This window comes from Oncorhynchus mykiss, chromosome 9 (genome assembly GCF_057628025.1).
Source record: "Oncorhynchus mykiss isolate SJ-2025 chromosome 9, ASM5762802v1, whole genome shotgun sequence".
In the NCBI taxonomy this organism is placed as follows: domain Eukaryota; kingdom Metazoa; phylum Chordata; class Actinopteri; order Salmoniformes; family Salmonidae; genus Oncorhynchus; species Oncorhynchus mykiss.
This window is the reverse complement of record NC_143030.1, coordinates 206,176-230,000: the sequence shown is the minus strand read 5'-3', so window position 1 is coordinate 230,000 and position 23,825 is coordinate 206,176. Positions and strand designations below refer to the sequence as shown.

General features: G+C 44.8%; 2 protein-coding genes across 2 annotated transcripts in view; one reads left to right on the top strand and one right to left on the bottom strand.

Moving 5' to 3' along the window:
• LOC149980682 (uncharacterized) overlaps positions 1-13,427 on the bottom strand; it is a 24,949-nt gene extending 11,522 nt beyond the window's left edge. Inside the window, exons 1-8 of the mRNA XM_090185700.1 lie at positions 13,340-13,427; positions 9,559-9,666; positions 9,267-9,328; positions 7,687-7,822; positions 7,480-7,554; positions 7,151-7,363; positions 6,923-7,001; positions 5,874-6,817 (exon numbers count right to left, since the gene is read on the bottom strand). Of these exons, the coding sequence (XP_090041826.1) occupies positions 5,874-6,817; positions 6,923-7,001; positions 7,151-7,363; positions 7,480-7,554; positions 7,687-7,822; positions 9,267-9,328; positions 9,559-9,642 (1,593 nt within the window). The 5' untranslated portion in view covers positions 9,643-9,666; positions 13,340-13,427. The remainder of the gene's footprint in view (positions 1-5,873; positions 6,818-6,922; positions 7,002-7,150; positions 7,364-7,479; positions 7,555-7,686; positions 7,823-9,266; positions 9,329-9,558; positions 9,667-13,339) is intronic.
• A 1,734-nt stretch (positions 13,428-15,161) lies between these two features.
• LOC110531315 (coiled-coil domain-containing protein 171) overlaps positions 15,162-23,825 on the top strand; it is an 86,392-nt gene continuing 77,728 nt past the window's right edge. Inside the window, exons 1-9 of the mRNA XM_090185699.1 lie at positions 15,162-15,242; positions 15,797-16,011; positions 16,221-16,398; positions 17,912-18,086; positions 18,748-18,926; positions 20,528-20,674; positions 21,372-21,464; positions 22,249-22,347; positions 22,480-22,541. Coding sequence (XP_090041825.1) covers positions 15,854-16,011; positions 16,221-16,398; positions 17,912-18,086; positions 18,748-18,926; positions 20,528-20,674; positions 21,372-21,464; positions 22,249-22,347; positions 22,480-22,541 — 1,091 coding nt within the window. The 5' untranslated portion in view covers positions 15,162-15,242; positions 15,797-15,853. The remainder of the gene's footprint in view (positions 15,243-15,796; positions 16,012-16,220; positions 16,399-17,911; positions 18,087-18,747; positions 18,927-20,527; positions 20,675-21,371; positions 21,465-22,248; positions 22,348-22,479; positions 22,542-23,825) is intronic.

Below are 23,825 nucleotides of genomic sequence, written 5' to 3'. Positions count from 1 at the left end.
TCATGTTGGCTCCACTAACTCACTGCTAGCCTGGGAGTCTGGGCTGTATCATGTTAGCTCCACTAACTCACTGCTAGCCTGGGAGTCTGGGCTGCATCATGTTAGCTCCACTAACTCACTGCTAGCCTGGGAGTCTGGGCTGCACCATGTTAGCTCCACTAACTCACTGCTAGCTTGGGAGTCTGGACTGCTTCATGTTAGCTCCACTAACTCACTGCTAGCCTGTACTGGGAGTCTGGGCTGCATCATGTTAGCTCCACTAACTCACTGCTAGCCTGTACTGGGAGTCTGGGCTGCATCATGTTAGCTCCACTAACTCACTGCTAGCCTGTACTGGGAGTCTGGGCTGTATCATGTTAGCTCCACTAACTCACTGCTAGCCTGTACTGGGAGTCTGGGCTGTATCATGTTAGCTCCACTAACTCACTGCTAGCCTGTACTGGGGAGTCTGGGCTGCATCATGTTAGCTCCACTAACTCACTGCTAGCCTGTACTGGGAGTCTGGGCTGCATCATGTTAGCTCCACTAACTCACTGCTAGCCTGGGAGTCTGGACTGCATCATGTTAGCTCCACTAACTCACTGCTAGCCTGGGCTGTATCATGTTAGCTCCACTAACTCACTGCTAGCCTGGGAGTCTGGGCTGCACCATGTTAGCTCCACTAACTCACTGCTAGCTTGGGAGTCTGGGCTGCATCATGTTAGCTCCACTGACTCACTGCTAGCCTGGGAGTCTGGACTGCATCATGTTAGCTCCACTAACTCACTGCTAGCCTGTACTGGGAGTCTGGGCTGTATCATGTTAGCTCGACTAACTCACTGCTAGCCTGTACTGGGAGTCTGGGCTGTATCATGTTAGCTCCACTAACTCACTGCTAGCCTGTACTGGGAGTCTGGGCTGTATCATGTTAGCTAGACTAACTAACTCACTGCTAGCCTGTACTGTGAGCCTGGACTGCATCATGTTAGCTTCACTAACTCACTGCTAGCCTGGGAGTCTGGACTGCATCATGTTGGATCCACTAACTCACTGCTAGCCTGTACTCGGAGTCTGGGCTGTATCATGTTAGCTCCACTAACTCACTGCTAGCCTGGGAGTCTGGACTGCATCATGTTAGCTCCACTAACTCACTGCTAGCCTCGGAGTCTGGACTGCATCATGTTAGCTCCACTAACTCACTGCTAGCCTGGGCTGTATCATGTTAGCTCCACTAACTCACTGCTAGCCTGTACTGGGAGTCTGGACTGCATCATGTTAGCTTCACTAACTCACTGCTAGCCTGGGAGTCTGGACTGCATCATGTTGGATCCACTAACTCACTGCTAGCCTGTACTCGGAGTCTGGGCTGCATCATGTTAGCTCCACTAACTCACTGCTAGCCTGGGAGTCTGGACTGCATCATGTTAGCTCCACTAACTCACTGCTAGCCTGGGCTGTATCATGTTAGCTCCACTAACTCACTGCTAGCCTGGGAGTCTGGGCTGCACCATGTTAGCTCCACTAACTCACTGCTAGCTTGGGAGTCTGGGCTGCATCATGTTAGCTCCACTAACTCACTGCTAGCCTGCACTGGGAGTCTGGGCTGCATCATGTTAGCTCCACTAACTCACTGCTAGCCTGTATTGGGAGTCTGGGCTGCATCATGTTAGCTCCACTAACTCACTGCTAGCCTGTACAGGGAGTCTGGGCTGCATCATGTTAGCTCCACTAACTCACTTCTAGCCTGTACTGGGAGTCTGGACTGCATCATGTTAGCTCCACTAACTCACTGCTAGCCTGTACTGGGAGTCTGGGCTGCATCATGTTAGCTTCACTAACTCACTGATAGCCTGGGAGTCTGGACTGCATCATGTTAGCTCCACTAACTCCCTGCTAGCCTGGGCTGCATCATGTTAGCTCCACTAACTCACTGCTAGCCTGTACAGGGAGTCTGGGCTGCATCATGTTAGCTCCACTAACTCACTGCTAGCCTGTACTGGGAGTCTGGACTGAATCATGTTAGCTCCACTAACTCCCTGCTAGCCTGGGCTGCATCATGTTAGCTTCACTAACTCACTGCTAGCCTGGGAGTCTGGGCTGTATCATGTTAGCTCCATTAACTCACTGCTAGCCTGGGCTGCATCATGTTTGCTTCACTAACTCACTGCTAGCCTGGGAGTCTGGGCTGTATCATGTTAGCTCCATTAACTCACTGCTAGCCTGTACTGGGAGTCTGGGCTGTATCATGTTAGCTCCACTAACTCACTGCTAGCCTGTACTGGGAGTCTGGGCTGCGAGTGTAGCGAAATGCTTGTGCTTCTAGTTCCGACAATGCACTAATGCAGATACCATCTACTGCATCTTGCCTATGCTGCTCTGTACCATCACTCATTCATATATCCTTATGTACATATTCTTTATCCCTTTACACTTGTGTCTATAAGGTAGTAGTTTTGGAATTGTTAGGTTAGATTACTCGTTGGTTATTACTGCATTGTCGGAACTAGAAGCACAAGCATTTCGCTACACTCGCATTAACATCTGCTAACCATGTGTATGTGATCAATAACATCTGCTAACCATGCGTATGTGATCAATAACATCTGCTAACCATGTGTATGTGACAAATAGATGTGATTTGCTTCTACACCTGCATTGCTTGCTGTTTGGGGTTTTAGGCTGGGTTTCTGTACAGCACTTTGAGATATCAGCTGATGTACGAAGGGCTTTATAAATAAATGTGATTTGATCTTGATATACCCAGTTCATTAATACAGATTTACAATTCAAATAAAGTACAGTTATTAAATTGGTAAAAAATAAATAAATAAAAAATTGATTGTATACTGAACAAAAATATAAAAAGCAACGTGGAACAATTAACAGTTTTACTGAGTTATAGTTCATAAGGAAATCAGTCAATTTAAATAAATTAATGAGGCCCTAATCTATGGATTTCACATGACTGGGAATACAGATATACATCTGTTGGTCACAGACACCTTAAAAAAGGTAGGGGTGTGATCAGAAAACCAGTCAGTATCTGGTGTGATCAGAAAACCAGTCAGTATCTGGTATGATCAGAAAACCAGTCAGTATCTGGTGTGATCAGAAAACCAGTCAGTATCTGGTGTGATCAGAAAACCAGTCAGTATCTGGTATGATCAGAAAACCAGTCAGTATCTGGTGTGATCAGAAAACCAGTCAGTATCTGGTGTGATCAGAAAACCAGTCAGTATCTGGTATGATCAGAAAACCAGTCAGTATCTGGTGTGATCAGAAAACCAGTCAGTATCTGGTGTGATCAGAAAACCAGTCAGTATCTGGTGTGATCAGAAAACCAGTCAGTATCTGGTGTGATCAGAAAACCAGTCAGTATCTGGTGTGGATCAGAAAACCAGTCAGTATCTGGTGTGGATCAGAAAACCAGTCAGTATCTGGTGTGGATCAGAAAACCAGTCAGTATCTGGTGTGGATCAGAAAACCAGTCAGTATCTGGTGTGGATCAGAAAACCAGTCAGTATCTGGTGTGATCAGAAAACCAGTCAGTATCTTTTGTGGATCAGAAAACCAGTCAGTATCTGGTGTGGATCAGAAAACCTGTCAGTATCTGGTGTGGATCAGAAAACCAGTCAGTATCTGGTGTGGATCAGAAAACCAGTCAGTATCTGGTGTGGATCAGAAAACCAGTCAGTATCTGGTGTGGATCAGAAAACCAGTCAGTATCTGGTGTGGATCAGAAAACCAGTCAGTATCTGGTGTGGATCAGAAAACCAGTCAGTATCTGGTGTGGATCAGAAAACCAGTCAGTATCTGGTGTGGATCAGAAACCAGTCAGTATCTGGTGTGGATCAGAAAACCAGTCAGTATCTGGTGTGATCACCATTTGCCTCGTGCAGCGCTACCCATCTCCTTCACACAGAGTTGATCAGGCTGTTGATTGTGGCCTGTGGAATATTGTCCCACTCCTCTTCAATGGCTGTATGAAGTTGCTGGATGTTGGCAGGAACTGGAACACGCTGTCGTACACGTCGATCCAGAGCATTCCAAACATGCTCAATGGGTGACATGTCTGGTGAGTATTCAGGCCATGGAAGAACTGGGACATTTTCAGCTTCCAGGAATTGTGTCCAGGTCCTTGCGACACGGGGCCGTGCATTATCATGCTGAAACATGAGGTGATGGCGGTGGATGAATGGCACGACAACGGGCCTCAGGATCACCAAACGGTATCTCTGTGCATTCAAATTGCCATCTATAAAATTGTGTTCATTGTCTGTAGCTTATGCCTGCCCCATACCATAACCCCACCACCACGAGGCACTCTGTTCACAACAGGAAACCGCTCGCCCACACGACGCCATACACGTGGTCTGCGGTTGTGAGGCCGGTTGGACCTACTGCCAACTTCTCTAAAACGATATTGGAAGCGGCTTATGGTAGAGAAATGAACATTAAATTATTTGGCAACAACTCTGGTGGACATTCCTGCAGTCAGCATTCCAATTGCAAACTCCCTCAAACTCGAGACATCTGTGGCATTGTGTTGTGTGACAAAACTGCACATTTTAAGAGTAGCCTTTTTATTGTCCCAAGCCCAAGGTGCACCCGTGTAATGATCATGGTGTTTAATCAGCTTCTTGGTATGCCCACACCTGTCAGGAAGAAGGATTATCTCGGCTCACTAACAGGGATGTAAACAAACAAGAAATAAGCTTCTTGTGCACCCAGAAGTTTTCGGGGATCTTTTTTTTTTTTTTGCGTTTATATTTTTTGCTCAGTGTATAATTTATTTGTTACATGTTGATGTAAAAAAATATATATATATATCTATCGTCATGATATTGAATTCAAGATGGCCAACGATTGAACAGAGCAGTAGCTGAGTTCACCTGTCCAGTGATATTGAATTCAAGATGGCCAACGATTGAACAGAGCAGTAGCTGAGTTTACCTGTCCAGTGATATTGAATTCAAGATGGCCAACGATTGAACAGAGCAGTAGCTGAGTTTACCTGTCCAGTGATATTGAATTCAAGATGGCCAACGATTGAACAGAGCAGTAGCTGAGTTCACCTGTCCAGTGATATTGAATTCAAGATGGCCAACGATTGAACAGAGCAGTAGCCGAGTTTACCTGTCCAGTGATATTGAATTCAAGATGGCCAACGATTGAACAGAGCAGTAGCTGAGTTTACCTGTCCAGTGATATTGAATTCAAGATGGCCAACGATTGAACAGAGCAGTAGCTGAGTTCACCTGTCCAGTGATATTGAATTCAAGATGGCCAACGATTGAACAGAGCAGTAGCTGAGTTTACCTGTCCAGTGATATTGAATTCAAGATGGCCAACGATTGAACAGAGCAGTAGCTGAGTTTACCTGTCCAGTGATATTGAATTCAAGATGGCCAACGATTGAACAGAGCAGTAGCTGAGTTCACCTGTCCAGTGATATTGAATTCAAGATGGCCAACGATTGAACAGAGCAGTAGCTGAGTTTACCTGTCCAGTGATATTGAATTCAAGATGGCCAACGATTGAACAGAGCAGTAGCCGAGTTTACCTGTCCAGTGATATTGAATTCAAGATGGCCAACGATTGAACAGAGCAGTAGCTGAGTTCACCTGTCCAGTGATATTGAATTCAAGATGGCCAACGATTGAACAGAGCAGTAGCTGAGTTTACCTGTCCAGTGGATCCAGTGCCATTCTGGGACTTTGGCTAATGTGCCATCTTTTGTTGCCGTGGTAACGTTTAGGCATCTTTTTCCTATCAAATATCGTGACTATATCGAGTATTGTAATACTAAACCTGATATTAGGGTCAAAATTCTAGTATGGTGACAATGCTGTAGGGAATAGGGGGCCATTTGGGACCTGTCAGAGAGCACTCACCTCTTCATCCTGACCAGGACTGATCTCTGTGACAGTATCGGTCTCCTTCACTTCGTGCCCTTTCACTGCTACCCCAGCCTCCTCCTCCTCCTTCACTGCTACCCCAGCCTCCTCCTCTTCGTTCCCCTTCACTGGTACCCCAGCCTCCTCCTCCTCGTTCCCCTTCACTGGTACCCCAGCCTCCTCCTCCTCGTTCCCCTTCACTGGTACCCCAGCCTCCTCCTCCTCCTCGTTCCCCTTCACTGGTACCCCAGCCTCCTCCTCGTTCCCCTTCACTGGTACCCCAGCCTCCTCCTCCTCGTTCCCCTTCACTGGTACCCCAGCCTCCTCCTCCTCCTCGTTCCCCTTCACTGCTACCCCAGCCTCCTCCTCTTCGTTCCCCTTCACTGGTAGCCCACCCTCCTCCTCTTCGTTCCCCTTCACTGGTAGCCCACCCTCCTCTTCGTTCCCCTTCACTGCTACCCCAGCCTCCTCCTCTTCGTTCCCCTTCACTGCTACCCCAGCCTCCTCCTCTTCGTTCCCCTTCACTGCTACCCCACCCTCCTCTTCGTTCCCCTTCACTGGTACCCCAACCTCTTCCTCCTCTTCGTCCCCCTTAACCTCTTCCTCCTCTTCGTCCCCCTTAACCTCTTCCTCCTCTTCGTCCCCCTTAACCTCTTCCTCCTCTTCGTCCCCCTTAACCTCTTCCTCCTCTTCGTCCCCCTTAACCCCTTCCTTGTGGATTACTTGTTTGTCTGTTTCTAAACTTTCCACCTTCCTCATCTTCCTCATCTTACTGACTTCAATCTTTCCCTCTTCAACACCAACTTCCTTTATCTTCTCTCCCTCATCCTTTTTCCTCTTCCTCCCTCTACTCTCCTCCTGTTTCTTTCTCTCTTCTGTGGTCTTCTCGCTCTTTGGAGTGGACGAGCTTTTCTCCTCTGTCAATCTCGTCTTCTTGCTGGCTGTGGAGACCAGAACAGGGCGGCCATTTTAGAATCCCTGTCCCATGACACCACATTGATATGACGGATACAAAATGGCTGACAGAGAGTGGCAATGTTCTTTACCTGGTGGGATTACAGCTGAACTGGCCGGGGCTGTCTTCTGCCCTTGGACAGGCTCGTCCTGGGTAGAATACATTCCCATCTAATGACACGAATTAGCATAGCAGAGGTTATTGATCTTTAAATCGATTTGTAAACACGTTTATACACTGGCAATTAAACATATTTTATACTTCTAGGTTCGACAGATAAATGTTCAGTTTAGAAACATTGGTGCGTTCCCCTCCATACCTTTTTCCTTTTCTCAGCTCTTGTGTTGGCCGGCGTGTCGGTCCTCTGTCGACCGGCGGCAGACGTTTTTCTGTTTCCCGGTAACGCCTTGTTTCCCGGTAACGTCTTGTTTCCCGGTAACGCCTTGTTTCCCGGTAACGCCTTGTTTCCCGGGGCCGTCACTGCCACTGTCTTGATAGTCTTCGCTTGTGTTTTAGGGGCCTTTATTGGGGCCTGTTTAAGGGAGGTGGACATCTGTAAGTTGAAGTAAAAAAAATATATATATTATATAAGTTATTTTCTACTATTATATAGCTACTGTCTGTATCACAGCCGGACAGTTGACTCACTTTGACCGCTGCAGATGTCTTGGACGGGTCTGGCTTTTTTTCTGCTTGCTCTTTTTTAGCTGGGGTAACACCCACCTGTTTCAGACGGAGAAACAGAGACTGAGCTGAGAGCGAGAGACATTCCAATTCACTACATGGAGGGAGGTGTGTCAGAGAGCGAGAGAGAGTGTGTGTGTGAAAGAGAGAGTGTGTGTGTGTCCTCCTCACCTTCTGTTTGCTGCATACTCTAGGAGTGTTCTCTATCTCCCACATTCCCTCTGTGAAACCTCTAATGCGCACTCCTTTCCCATATCTGCCCTTGTTGCCTACGTAGGTCACTATATTTTCAGTGGGTATGGATGCTCTGGGAACGACAGAAGAAGAAGACGACTCGGTCCACAAACAAGAACAGAATGACAGAAATCATCAAATTCCCATTTTGGTCCTTTATCAGACACTTATCTAGAGTGACTTACAGTCAGTACAAAGCAATCATACACTTCCAATTGGAGACTACTAGCATGTCAAAACCATGATAAATTATAATAATGAGAAGAAATCATAATATGAGAATAATAAAGTAATAATACATAATGATTTGAAAAAAAAATAACTATAATTAATAATGAGACAATAAATAACAACATGTATAAGAAATACATAATAACGATAATAATACATATTGATAAATGCGGTTTAAAAAAATAAATATATTAATAATAACAATGATTAATAACAATAATGATTAAAAATAATAACAACAATGATCATTAATAATAATAATAATAAATTATGTTATTGGAGTAACTATTTAAAAAAATATTCCCGTCCCTGGGTCTCTCGTCTTTTCAGTTCGCGACTGGAACGAGCTGCAACAAACACTCAAACGGGACAGTTTTATCTCCATCTCTTCATTCAGAGACTCAGTCATGGACTCTCTGACTGACCGTTGTGGCTGCTTTGTGTGATGTATTGTTGTCTCTACCTTCTTAACCTTTGTGCTGTTGTCTGTGCCCAATAATGTGTATACCATGTTTTGTGCTGCTACCATGTTGCTGTTAGGTTGTCTTGCTGCCTTGCTATGTTGTTGTTTTCGATCTCTCTTTATGTGGTGTTGTGTCTCTCTTGTTGTGATGTTTGTTTTGTCCTATATTTATATTTTATTTATTGTAAATAAGAATGTGTTCTTAACTGACTTGCCCAGTTAAATAAAACATTTAAAAAGCTGCATCAGTAAATCAGCTGTGGTCTGGAAGGTCAGGAAGGAAGGACAGGAAGGACATGAAGGTCAGGAAGGACATGAAGGACAGGAAGGACATGAAGGACAGGAAGGAAGGACAGGAAGGAAGGACAGGAAGGAAGGACAGGAAGGACATGAAGGTCAGGAAGGACATGAAGGACAGGAAGGACATGAAGGACAGGAAGGAAGGACAGGAAGGAAGGACAGGAAGGAAGGACAGGAAGGAAGGACAGGAAGGAAGGACAGGAAGGACATGAAGGTCAGGAAGGACAGGAAGGAAGGACAGGAAGGACAGGAAGGAAGGACAGGAAGGACAGGAAGGACAGGAAGGACAGGAAGGAAGGACAGGAAGGAAGGACAGGAAGGAAGGACATGAAGGTCAGAAAGGACAGGAAGGACAGGAAGGACATGAAGGACAGGAAGGAAGGACAGGAAGGAAAACAGGAAGGAAGGACAGGAAGGACAGGAAGGTCAGAAAGGACATGAAGGACAGGAAGGACAGGAAGGACAGGAAGGAAGGATAGGAACGATAGGAAGGAAGGGCAGGAAGGAAGCCTCCTCTACTTACGTCTGGTGAGTTCCAAAGAAAAACACTGGAACCTTCTTCTTAGAGCTCTCGCCCCGGGCGATCTGTAGGAGAAACACAGACACTGTTTATCTATCTGTAGGAGAAACACTACTATCTGTAGGAGAAACAGACACTATCGTCTGTCTCGACCATCTTCCTCTCCTGAGCCGGTTGGGGATTTGCAGTAACGAGACAAAATCATAACTAGCCATTAGGGAGTAAAACGTGGTCAAATACAGAAGGTTTGTCAACTACATAGGGCATCAGCAGACAGTGTGTGTGTTAGACTCACCCTGGCCGGCCAATGGGGGAAGCCCCTCATCTTGGCGAAGACCAAGTCCCCAGGTTGGAACGTGTCTGCTGCCTTGCCTGGCATCCTGCTGCAGCAGTACTTCTCATACTGTGGAGAGGAGAGAGATAAGGTCGCCCCGATAGAGATCAGCTGACAGGACAGACACGTCACTAAACACTAGTGGAGGAGAGGCAGTTGCTTTGCAAAACAGACATCGTAAAAATAAAAATAACACATCTTCAGTTGCTACAATTTTGACGTCAATGAACGATATAAAACACATTGATTCTTGAAGAATATAACTGCCTCGTGAGTTTAGCTCAACTGTGGAACTCTATCAGAACCCAAGCTTGCTAAGTTAGCCCTCAACAGGAAGTGAATGGTAAACAAAGAGCTAGCTGTCGGGACCACACAGTGTAAGACATTCACAGTAACAAAGAGCTAGCTGTCGGGACCACACAGTGCAAGACATTCACAGTAACAAAGAGCTAGCTGTCGGGACCACACAGTGTAAGACATTCACAGTAACAAAGAGCTAGCTGTCGGGACCACACAGTGTAAGACATTCACAGTAACAAAGAGCTAGCTGTCGGGACCACACAGTGTAAGACATTCACAGTAACAAAGAGCAAGCTGTCGGGACCACACAGTGTAAGACATTCACAGTAACAAAGAGCAAGCTGTCGGGACCACACAGTGCAAGATATTCACAGTAACAAAGAGCTAGCTGTCGGGACCACACAGTGCAAGACATTCACAGTAACAAAGAGCTAGCTGTCGGGACCACACAGTGCAAGACATTCACAGTAACAAAGAGCTAGCTGTCGGGACCACACAGTGCAAGACATTCACAGTAACAAAGAGCTAGCTGTCGGGACCACACAGTGCAAGACATTCACAGTAACAAAGAGCTAGCTGTCGGGACCACACAGTGCAAGACATTCACAGTAACAAAGAGCTAGCTGTCGGGACCACACAGTGCAAGACATTCACAGTAACAAAGAGCTAGCTGTCGGGACCACACAGTGCAAGACATTCACAGTAACAAAGAGCTAGCTGTCGGGACCACACAGTGCAAGACATTCACAGTAACAAAGAGCTAGCTGTCGGGACCACACAGTGCAAGACATTCACAGTAACAAAGAGCTAGCTGTCAGGACCACACAGTGTAAGACATTCACAGTAACAAAGAGCTAGCTGTCAGGACCACACAGTGCAAGACATTCACAGTAACAAAGAGCTAGCTGTCAGGACCACACAGTGTAAGACATTCACAGTAACAAAGAGCTAGCTGTCGGGACCACACAGTGCAAGACATTCACAGTAACAAAGTAAGCCAGGACACAAAAAAACACATCTTCACCGTTTCATATCATCGAAATCGAACCCAGCACATTTTTTTGGGGCTCATTCAGTAGTTTTTACCTGATGAATCCGGTTGAAAAATCCTTTTAAAAAAAAAAGGGACCATTTAGTTCACACATTGAAAATGATACTGTTGCTGCTTCCGGTTGCCATGGTGATTTATGTCATAACACTGCTTTTAGAATGTCCAAATTCAGGATCAATATGTTGAAATAAGTTGTGATCTTTTTTTTTTTATAGACAAATACAAAAAAAATTACTCCCTACACACACACACACGTATTCTAGGGCTGTACCCGACAAAAAAATTATATAATAAGATGCATATCCTTGCTGAAGATTGACAGGAGCCAAGCAAAACTGGTAAAAGGAATGAAATAAACCAAAACTTGTTCCTCACAAGCTCGTGGTCTCTGTAAACTCAGACAATGACAACAATAGGAATAATAAATGATAATAAAATTGATTAACAGAAATTACTGTAATCAAACATCGTAGATTAGAAATGATGAGAATAACGATAACCATGTACGACTGACTAGTGATACTGGTGTGTAGCGGACCGGCCCGCCGGGGAGACGGCCAGCGGACCAGTGGGAGGCAGGGTCCTTCGGCTCCCACCTACCCTCACCGTTAACAGAACTGGGGGGGGGGGGGCTGAGGACACAGTCTACCTAGCTGGCACACGGTGTCGCTCCTGCCTGTTGTGTACCAGATTCCTCCTTAGGACTAGCTGGCTAAGCTAGCAAACAGTGTCCTTCACTCCCACCTGACATCAGCAAACCTCACGCCCACACAACGCCATACACAGTCTGCCATATTCCTGCTACAGTTGAAACCAGGACTCATCCGTGAAGAGCAGACTTCTCCAGCATGCCAGTGGCCATCGAAAGGGAACATTTGCCCACTGAAGTCGGTTACGACGCCAAACTGCCGTCAGGTCAAGACCCAGGTGAGGACGACGAGCAAACCCAGTTTCATCAGCTGTCTGGGTGGCTGGTCTCAGAAGATCCCACAGGTGAAGAAGCCGGATGCGGAGGTCCTGGGTTGTCGTGGTTACACGTGGTCTACGGTTGAGACCGGTTGGACGTACTGACAAATTCTCCAAAAACGACTTATAGTAGAGAAATGAACATTAAATTATCTGGCAACAGCTCTGTTGGACATTCTTACACTCCCTCAACTAGAGACATTGCGTTGTGACAAAAATTCATATTTTAGAGTGGCCCTTTACTGTCCCCAGCATAACAGTTTTGCTTCCGTCCCTCTCCTCGTCCCTACCTGGGCTCGAACCAAGGACCCTCTGCACACATCAACAACAGTCACCCACGAAGCACCGTTACCCATCGCTCCACAAAAGCAGCGGCCCTTGCAGAGCAAAGGGGAACCACTACATCAAGGTCTCAGAGCAAGTGACGTCACCGATTGAAAACACTATTAGCGCGCACCCTGCTAACTAAGCTAGCCATTTCATACTGGTTACACCAGCACAAGGTGCACCTATGTAATGATTATGCCTATTAATCAGCTTCCTTATAAGCCACACCGGGTGGATGGATTATATTGGCAAAGGAGAAATGCTCACTGAGAGGGATGTAAATAAATTTGGGCACAATTTCATAGTAATAAGCTTTTTGTGCCTACAGAAAATGTCTGGAATCTTTTATTTCAGCTCATGAAATATGGGACCAACACTTTACATGCAGCCTTTATATTCTTGTGCAGTCTACGTCCGAACTCATTATCAAAGACACTTCTCAAAACATAAGTCACTTTGGTATTACGTTTATTTTGATTGGCGATTTTCTACATTTATCAAAAGTCCCATTTAAGTGGCCTGATTTCAGATGCACGCAACTGTCCATTTAAAGCAGGATTACTAGGGGGAAAAAACGTTCTGGCAAAGCGTGTAAACGTTAACTAACTATTACATGAATCTGACTGTCCAAAATAATTGCATTGTCGTGTGCATGTAAGCGTACTCATTGACACTCAAAGAGTATTGGGAGGCTTGGGCGCCATTTGTCGCAAAGTGAGAACACGATCCACCAGCCAAACAAACACTCTTCCCTCCGCCAGTTAGCGAGAACAACTGGAAGCCATGCAATGGTCAGTCAATAACGTGTTTATGTGGCTGCCTTCATATTACACCCTCGTAGACTGACACGTTTAATAGCTCGGAGCTCACAAATGTGCTTGATTCTTTCGCGTCTTTTTGCTATATATGAGATAGCCTCGTTGTAAACATGACCCATCTATTATAATTAGCACGCCGAGTCATTGAAAACGGAACTACGTTGTATCATTTCTCCGTTATTAGATTGCTAACTTTGACACACAATAATGCATTGTAGCTAGACAGTCTAGTTACAAAATAATAAAAATAATATGCATGCGAATTGTTAAAATTTCTTACCAGAAAACAAGTGGCCCCGAGTTGTAAAGGCGTGCCTGTGACTCGCAGCAGGAATTGAACGTAACTCACCTGTGTGAAGTTAGCTACAATACCAAACAACCGGGGAAATATGCGGTTCGACTTCAAAATAAAAGTTTCCCCTTAGAAATCGATTCAAAAACGGATACAAATAGTGGAATCATGACACATTTGGACGAATTAATTCTAAAATAGTTTGGAATGTTGTTATAAATATATATATTTTTAAATACAATAATTAATTTGACACAAAACAGTATACATCTGTTGAAATATGTAGATTTATTAGACTTGTAAATTGCATTGTGGGCCATACTTCAATATGTTGCTAGCTTCACACAGGTCTCACTCACGCCCTCCGCTGGACTGGGTCATGGCTAGATCGTATTCCATCTTTTGTCAAATGAACGTTATTGTTTATTGCATTTCAGCTAACCCTAACCCTTTTTCTAAACTAACCCTAATTCTCATAACCTGCTACGTCAATTCTCATAACCTGCTGCGTTAATTATCCTAACCTACTACGAAGTCAAAGCTCACGTTAACTTGACATGGATCCATTCTAGCCATTATGGCGGCCGTACCAGGAGGGCATGCCAGGGGGGGACATACTTCGCAGAATAAAGGACATAACGTTAACTATAAAACGAATGCATACCAGTTGAACATTTTAGCCAGAGCTGAAGACTAAATGAAACTTTACTCACAGAGTTTCTAAACCTAAACCAGCACCCACCCGTAGCACGCGCTCCAGCAGGTATATTTCAACGGTCATCCCCAAAGCCAATTCCTCTTTGGCTGCCTTTCCTTCCAGTTCTCTGCTGCTAATGACTGGAACGAACTGCAAAAATCACTGCAGCTGGAGACTCACATCTCCCTCACTAGCTTTAAGCACCAACTGTCAGAGAAGCTCACATATCACAGCACCTGTACATAGCCCATCTGTAAACAGCCCATCTATCTACCTCCTCCCCATACTGTTATTTATTTAGCTCCTTCTCACCCCAATATCTCTACTTGCACATTCATGTTCTGCACATCTATCACTCCAGTGTTAAATTGCTAATTACTTCGCCACTATGGCCTATTTATTGCCTTACCTCTCTTATCCTACCTCATTTGCACACACTGTATATAGACTTTTTTCTATTGTGTTATTGACTGTACGCTTGTTTATTCCATGTGTAACTCTGTGTTGTTGTTTGTTTCACACTGCTTTGCTTTGTCTTGGCCAGGTCTCAGTTGTAAATGAGAACTTGTTCTCAACTGGTTAAATGAAGATGTTCTCAACTGGCCTACCTGGTTAAATAAAGGTGTTCTCAACTAGCCTACCTGGTTAAATAAAGGTGTTCTCAACTGGCCTACCTGGTTAAATAAAGGTGTTCTCAACTGGCCTACCTGGTTAAATAAAGGTGTTCTCAACTGGCCTACCTGGTTAAATAAAGGTGTTCTCAACTAGCCTCCCTGGTTAAATAAAGGTGTTCTCAACCCTCCTACCTGGTTAAATAAAGGTGTTCTCAACCCTCCTACCTGGTTAAATAAAGGTGAAATAAACATAAATAAAACATTGCTTCACTCATCCATGTCTCGATTCCCCCTTCATAATTATTTTTTTAAATTCCAATGGAGGGATTACAACACAATAACAAATAAATATAAGACATCAACTACAAATATATGTTCTTCTTATGAAACAAATAAACAAATAATAAATAAACAAAAATAAAACATCGTCAACATTTTTATTGTTTACAAACCCCTTTCTTTAACGCGTCAGAGGGCCTGTTCGGCCAATCGGAGGGCTAGAAGGGAAGCGGGAAGTGACGTACGAAAACAAACGGCAAAGATGGCGTCAAATTCACAACGGATATTGAGACAAACATCTGTAAGTTCCTCTTTAAACGTACTCTACTTGTTTGTTACTTCATCGCCACCGGGTTGTATAAAGTCTAAAACATTATTGTCATTTCAGAAGTTCTTACATTTTTTTTGTCTAAAATGTACTTATTTGAACCAATCTCGACTATCGACCGTCTTGTTTCGGGCAGAGCGGTCTTGCTGGCAAGGCAACGTTAACTAAGCAACGTAACGTTTAACTCGGTTATCTCAAGGGTCTCTGACTAGCAGACAAACTATCAGCGGGTTTACTGTCAAGCCAGAGAGGGAGCTATCCGATATAGTTAGCCAACCAATGCCCAATCCTCTTTGCTTCAATACTTCGTAATTTTTTTATTTTTTTTTCGTTTACCTGCGAACTAGATATTCTCATACTAGTGTGATCTATTTAGTTAACCTTAACTAGTAAGTTAGTAGCTGGCTAGTTTAGCTCATCGCCTTCACTTGTAAGGTAAACAAAACATCATTGTGTTTCCAAGGTTACAAAATAGGCTTTTAGCTAATCAAATATTTGCATTATAATAATATAATATACACTCTCAGGGGACAACAGACTAGAATCAGTAAGTCTGGACAGAGTATCCTCTCTGACCTGACATTATGCCAACGGAAAGACCGGCGGCAGTCACTTCGGAGCGGCTCCGGTATCATGACCGACCCAGACGGAAGGACGGTGGGCAGTCCAAGCCCTCCCTGCGGGCCTCACACCCCCGATCAGCAGCTACTGCAGCCAAGTGCTGCGAGGATGAGATCAACAGGTACGGAGGAACCTTTTATCTACCAGAGGACAAAATATGTTTTAAATGTAAATATAATAGTTATTTTTTTTGAGATGATTGAATACACAGATAGACAGTTGTGTAAAGTCAACACATATTTAATGTTCATAGTTACGGATGCATGCCAATAACCTAGATGTTTACACACAGATAAATGCAATTCTAACTGTAGTTTCTCTGTGTTTCAGACTGAAAGAGATTATCTGTGCTCTGCAGGCTGAGCGTCAGCAACAGCGCTCCAGGGAAGAGGAGGGGGACAGGCTGGGGGTTGTTGGACAGGAACCGCGGGGGCCCGAGCAGCTACGATGGAGGGTCAACCAGCTGGAGAGAGACAAGCTGGAACTAACCTCCAAACACAACGAGCAGGTACTGTAGACCTACCCTTACATTTATAACACAATATCAATACTACTGTATAATAACTACACAATACAACACAATATCAATACTACTGTATAATAACTACACAATACAACACAATATCAATACTACTGTATAATAACTACACAATACAACACAATATCAATACTACTGTATGATAACTACACAATACAACACAATATCAATACTACTGTATAATAACTACACAATACAACACAATATCAATACTACTGTATAATAACTACACAATACAACACAATGAACAGGTACTGTATACCTACCCTTATATTTATAACACAATATCAATACTACTGTATAATAACTACACAATACAACACAATATCAATACTACTGTATAATAACTACACAATACAACACAATGAACAGGTACTGTAGACCTACCCTTACATTTATAACACAATATCAATACTACTGTATAATAACTACACAATACAACACAATATCAATACTACTGTATAATAACTACACAATACAACACAATATCAATACTACTGTATAATAACTACACAATACAACACAATGAACAGGTACTGTAGACCTACCCTTACATTTATAACACAATATCAATACTACTGTATAATAACTACACAATACAACACAATATCAATACTACTGTATAATAACTACACAATACAACACAATGAACAGGTACTGTAGACCTACCATTACATTTATAACACAATATCAATACTACTATATAATAACACACTACAATATCAATACTACTGTATCATAACTACACAATACAACACAATATCAATACTACTGTATAATAACTACACAATACAACACAATGAACAGGTACTGTAGACCTACCCTTACATTTATAACACAATATCAATACTACTGTATCATAACTACACAATACAACACAATTACACTGCTATGTACAGTACCAGTCAAAAGTTTGGACACACCTACTCATTCCAGGGTTGTTCTTTATTTTTTACTATTTTATACATTGTAGAATAAGAGTGAAGACATTAAAACTATGAAATAACACAAATGGAATCATGTAGTAACCAAAAAAGTGTTAAATAAAAAAATATATATTTTAGATTCTTCAAAGTAGCCACCCTTTGCCTTGATGGCAGTTTTTCACACTCTTGACATTCTCTCAACCAGCTTCATGAGGTGACTACCTTGCTGCTTGGTTCCTCAACTTCGGTGGTCGGGTTAGCAGGCTGCTCGGTGAGCACAGCTTCGCAAATCGACATGGCGGTCCTCTGTTTCTTTGCTCATGGCGGTGCCCTGACATTTTCCAGAATAGTCCGATATAATTATTCAGCTCGCGGCTAACAAAAACGTGTCTGGTGAAATAGGTGTTCATTTCCAGCCCTGAGTGTGTGCTGATGGGATTTATTACGACGGCCCCCGTATGAACCTCTAGTTTGAAACACATTGAAACGGGTAGGGAGCCAACTGGGACCGTCTGACAGTCCTATCACCCAGCGTTTCCTCCACCCTTCCCCTCCAGGTATCCTCTCTAGAGGGCCAGGTGGCCAGGCTGAGAGCAGCAGTGGAGAGAGGAGAGGCACAGAGACAGACTCTTGAGTACGATATGGCTTTAGCCAGGAAGGAGGCTGGAGTAGAGAGAAGTAACCTCCAGGAAAACATGGCTGCTCTCTGCAGTCAGAATGAACAACTCATGGGTAAGTAGTAATCGCCTGTCTGGAGTAATCATCTTGTTGTTAGATGGTATATCTGGTCTGTGTGTATCTAACATAACAGTGGATCCCTCTCTCTTATTGTTATATGGTATATCTGGTCTGTATCTAACCTAACAGAGGTAAAAGTGGATCCATCCAGAGATCTGTATATAATGACAAGATGCTCATGTCTCCCCCCTAACAAAGGGAGCCCAAAATATGCCCATAGAAACGCATTGGACAGATTTTGGGCAGATTGAAACCTCTCGCTTCGCCTCTTCCTCTCTGATATGTCTGAGCCCACCCAAAAAACTGCTGCAGTTTCTGCCCTGAACTAGGTTGAATATTTACTTAATGAAAACTACAACTCCCTTCAGCCCAGCATCTCACATAATTCTGGACATGATTTCTCTCTAGAGAAACGGCACGTTGGGCACACATAAAAACACAGAGCTAAAGGAAATTCAAGTAATTGAACCAACGTCAGTCAATGAGTTGTTTAATTACCAGAAAAATAAAATATATGTCTTAGTCACTCAGTATTGATTGATGACGATGATGATGGTGTGAATGTCTGTATCAATGCTGTGTGTGTGTGTGTGTGTGTTTGTGGTGTGGTGTGTGTGTGTGTGTGTCTCTGTGTGTGTATCTATCCATGTGTCAGAGCTGCAGCAGAGAGTGTGTGTCCTTCAGAAGGCTCTGGAGATAACGCGGATGGCCCGGGAAGAGGACCAGCATGCATTGCAACAGGAAGTGGAGGAGCGGGACGGACTGGTGCTGAGCGCTAACACAGAGAATGATCAGCTCACCGCTGAGAACAAACACCTACATACCTTGCTGCAGGTAACACACACACACACACACACAGCATTGATACAGACATTCACACCATCATCATCATCGTCATCAATCCCTGTTGTAGGTAACACACACACCCTGCTGTAGGTAACACACACCCTGCTGTAGGGAACACACACCCTGCTGTAGGGAACACACACCCTGCTGTAGGGAACACACACCCTGCTGTAGGGAACACACACACCCTGCTGTAGGTAACACACACCCTGCTGTAGGGAACACACACCCTGCTGTAGGGAACACACACACCCTGCTGTAGGGAACACACACCCTGCTGTAGGTAACACACACCCTGCTGTAGGGAACACACACCCTGCTGTAGGTAACACACACCCTGCTGTAGGGAACACACACACACCCTGCTGTAGGGAACACACACACACTCTGCTGTAGGGAACACACACCCTGCTGTAGGGAACACACACACACCCTGCTGTAGGTAACACACACACCCTGCTGTAGGTAACACACACCCTGCTGTAGGGAACACACACACACCCTGCTGTAGGGAACACACACACACCCTGCTGTAGGTAACACACACCCTGCTGTAGGGAACACACACACACCCTGCTGTAGGGAACACACACCCTGCTGTAGGGAACACACACACACCCTGCTGTAGGGAACACACACACACCCTGCTGTAGGGAACACACACACACCCTGCTGTAGGGAACACACACCCTGCTGTAGGGAACACACACACACCCTGCTGTAGGGACCACACACCCTGCTGTAGGGAACACACACACCCTGCTGTAGGGAACACACCCTGCTGTAGGGAACACACACACACCCTGCCTTAGGGAACACACACCCAGCTGTAGGTAACACACATAGAAACAACGTGCCATTGGACTTCTGTTGTAAATATGTTTAAATATGTTTTAAATATGTTTTCATGATAAGTGTTGGTTTGGAGATGGTTTAAGCGAAAAGTTTGCTGGTATGGCATCACCGTATGAGAATGATTAAAACATATGTCACAGACATTCAGTTCAGTGACGACTCCTGGTAGTTCAGTCGACTCCTGGTAGTTCGGTCGACTCCTGGTAGTTCAGTCGACTCCTGGTAGTTCGGTCGACTCCTGGTAGTTCGGTCGACTCCTGGTAGTTCGGTCGACTCCTGGTAGTTCGGTCGACTCCTGGTAGTTCAGTCGACTCCTGGTAGTTCGGTCGTCTCCTGGTAGTTCAGTCGACTCCTGGTAGTTCAGTCGACTCCTGGTAGTTCGGTCGTCTCCTGGTAGTTCGGTCGACTCCTGGTAGTTCGGTCGACTCCTGGTAGTTCAGTCGACTCCTGGTAGTTCGGTCGACTCCTGGTAGTTCGGTCGACTCCTGGTAGTTCAGTCGACTCCTGGTAGTTCGGTCGACTCCTGGTAGTTCGGTGTTGAGATGCAGCTGGACTGACCTCTAGTGGGCATTTAGAAGGCAAACAGGACACAGTAAAATACATTCATTTGGTGGGCTTCGATCAAAACAGTCACAATGAGAATTTGTTGTTGTTGAATATTAACCCTTTGTTCACCCCCTCTGTCCCGTTCTCCCACTTCTTCCTCCCCTCACCTCTCCCTCCCTCACCCCCAGGATCAGAAGGAGACTCTGCAGGAGCTGAAGAGGAGGATGGGGGAGGTGCAGAGAGAGAGGGAGAGAGACGGGGAGGCACTACGACGTCAGACCAGCGAACTGGGCTACATCACAGAGAGAGAGGAGAGAATGAAGAAAGAACTAGAGGTGAGGGAGGGAGGGAGAAACCAACAGAACCATCCTAGAGAGAGTCAACACTCTAGAAACCAACATAGAACCATCATAGAGTCAATACTCTAGAAACCAACATAGAACCATCCTACAGAGAGTCAACACCCTAGAAACCAACATAGAACCATCCTACAGGAAGTCAACACTCTAGAAACCAACATAGAACCATCCCACAGAGAGTCAACACTCTAGAAAAAAACATAGAACCATCCTAGAGAGTCAACACTCTAGAAACCAACATAGAACCATCCTAGAGAGTCAACACTCTAGAAACCAACATAGAACCATCCTAGAGAGTCAACACTCTAGAAACTAACATAGAACCATCCTACAGAGTCAACACTCTAGAAACCAACATAGAACCACCCTACAGAGAGTCAACACTCTAGAAACCAACATAGAACCATCCCACAGAGAGTCAACACTCTAGAAACCAACATAGAACCATCCTAGAGAGTCAACACTCTAGAAACCAACATAGAACCATCCTACAGAGAGTCAACACTCTAGAAACCAACATAGAGATTTCAAATAGAGTGTGTTTGTGTGTTCCTCAGACCGCCCTACAGAGAGTCAAGACTCTAGAAACCAACATAGAACCATCCTACAGAGAGTCAACACTCTAGAAACCAACATAGAGATTTCAAATAGAGTGTGTTTGTGTGTTCCTCAGACCGCCCTACAGAGAGTCAAGACTCTAGAAACCAACATAGAGTCTGAGAGAGCTGCTCACCTGGAGTCTAAATTCAACTCTGAGATCATACAGGTAAAACACACACCTCTTTAATGTGTAGTTGACCCTGTAGCTGACCCTGTAGCTGTCCCTGTAGCTGTCCCCGTAGCTGACCCTGTAGCTGTCCCCGTAGCTGACCCTGTAGCTGTCCCCGTAGCTGACCCTGTAGTCTTTAATGTGTATTCCCTGTAGCTGTCCCCGTAGCTGACCCTGTAGCTGTCCCCGTAGCTGACCCTGTAGCTGTCCCCGTAGCTGACCCTGTAGTCTTTAATGTGTATTCCCTGTAGCTGACCCCGTAGTCTTTAATGTGTATTCCCTGTAGCTGACCCCGTAGTCTTTAATGTGTATTCCCTGTAGCTGACCTTGTAGTTGACCCTGTAGTTGACCCTGTAGCTGACCCTGTAGCTGACCCTGGGCCTCTGACCCTGTAGCTGACCCTAGGCCTCTGACCCTGTAGCTGACCCTGGGACTCTGACCCTGTAGCTGACCCTGTAGTTGACCCTGTAGCTGACCCTGTAGTTGACCCTGTAGCTGACCCTGTAGCTGACCCTGTAGCTGAACCCTGTAGCTGAACCTGTAGCTGAACCCTGTAGCTGAACCTGTAGCTGAACCCTGTAGCTGAACCCTGTAGCTGACCCTCTATCTCTTTCCCTCTCTCTCTCTCTCTCCCTCTCTCTCCCTCCCTCCCTCCCCCCTCTCTCTCTCTCTCTCTCTGTGTCACTCTCTCTCTCTCTCTGTCTCTCTGTATCTCTCCCTCTCTCTCTTCTCTCTCCCTCCCTCCCTCCCTCTCTCTCTCTCCGCCCTCTCTTTCCCCCAGCTGCGTATCCGTGACCTGGAGGCAGCTCTACAGGTGGAGAAGTGTAGCCAGGCTGAAGCCGTGTCCAGTCTGGACATGGTCAAACAACAGTTCAGAGAGGTGGGTAAACCCAGGCTAAGGAGATGGACCTTACCGTTGTCCTCTTGAGCAAGGCCCTTAACCCCACAACGTGCTCTCCATCGTTGTTCACTGTAATGGACAATAAATTTGTATTGTTGTATTCTACTGTAGGTGGAGCGGGCCTACAGCATAGAGAGAGACAGGGCACGGGACTCTACTGGCAGACTGGCACAGTAAGTGTCCATCCAAAATGGCACCCGATTATTTTTCTAGTGCAGTCTGGGTATACAGTCAGAAGTTTGGACACACCTACTCATTTATGTGTTTATCTTTATTTTTACTATATATTGTAGAATAATAATGAAGACATAAAAACTATGAATTATTTTAATGTAACCTTTATTTAACTAGGCAAGTCAGTTAAGAATAAATTATTATTTACAATGACGGCCTACACCGGCCAAACCCGGACGACGCTTGGCCAATTGTGCGCCGCCCTATGGGACTCCTAGTCATGGCCGGTTGTGATACAGCCTGGAATCAAACCAGGGTGTCTGTAGTGACGCCTCTAGCACTGAGATGCCTTAGAACGATGCGCCACTCGGGAGCCTTAAATAACACATATGGAATCATAAATGGCCACCCTTTGTCTTGATGACAGCTTTGCACACTCGTGACATTCTCTCAACCAGCTTCATGAGGTAGTCACCCGGAATGCATTTCTATTAACAGGTGCCTTGTTAAAAGTTAATTTGTGGAATTTCTTTCCTTCTCAATGTGTTTGAGCCAATCAGTTGTGTTGTGACAAGGTAGGGGTGGTATACAGAAGATAGCCCTATTTTGTCCATATTATGGCAAGAACAACTCAAATAAGTGAAGAGAAACGACAGTCCATCTCTACTTTAAGACATGAAGGTCAGTTAATCTGGAAAATATCAAGAACTTTGGAAGTTTCTTCAAGTGAAGTCGAAAAAACCATCAAGCGCTATGATGAAACTGGCTCTCATGAGGACCGCCACAGGAAAGGAAGACCCATAGTTACCTCTGCTGCAGAGGATAAGTTCATTAGAGTTACCTGTCTCTCATGAGGACCGCCACAGGAAAGGAAGACCCAGAGTTACCTCTGCTGCAGAGGATAAGTTCATTAGAGTTACCAGCCTCAGAAATTGCAGACCAAATAAATGCTTCACCGAGTTCAAGTAACAGACACATCTCAACATCAACTGTTAAGACGAGACTGCATGAATCAGGCCTTCATTTTTATTTTTTATTTATCAGTTATTTTACCAGGTAAGTTGACTGAGAACACGTTCTCATTTACAGCAACGACCTGGGGAATAGTTACAGGGGAGAGGAGGGGGATGAATGAGACAATTGTAAACTGGGGATTATTAGGTGACCGTGATGGTTTGAGGGCCAGATTGGGAATTTAGGTCAAATTGCTGCAAAGAAACCTCTACTAAAGGACACCAATAATAAGAAGAGACTTTCTTGGTCCAAGAAACACAAGCAATGGA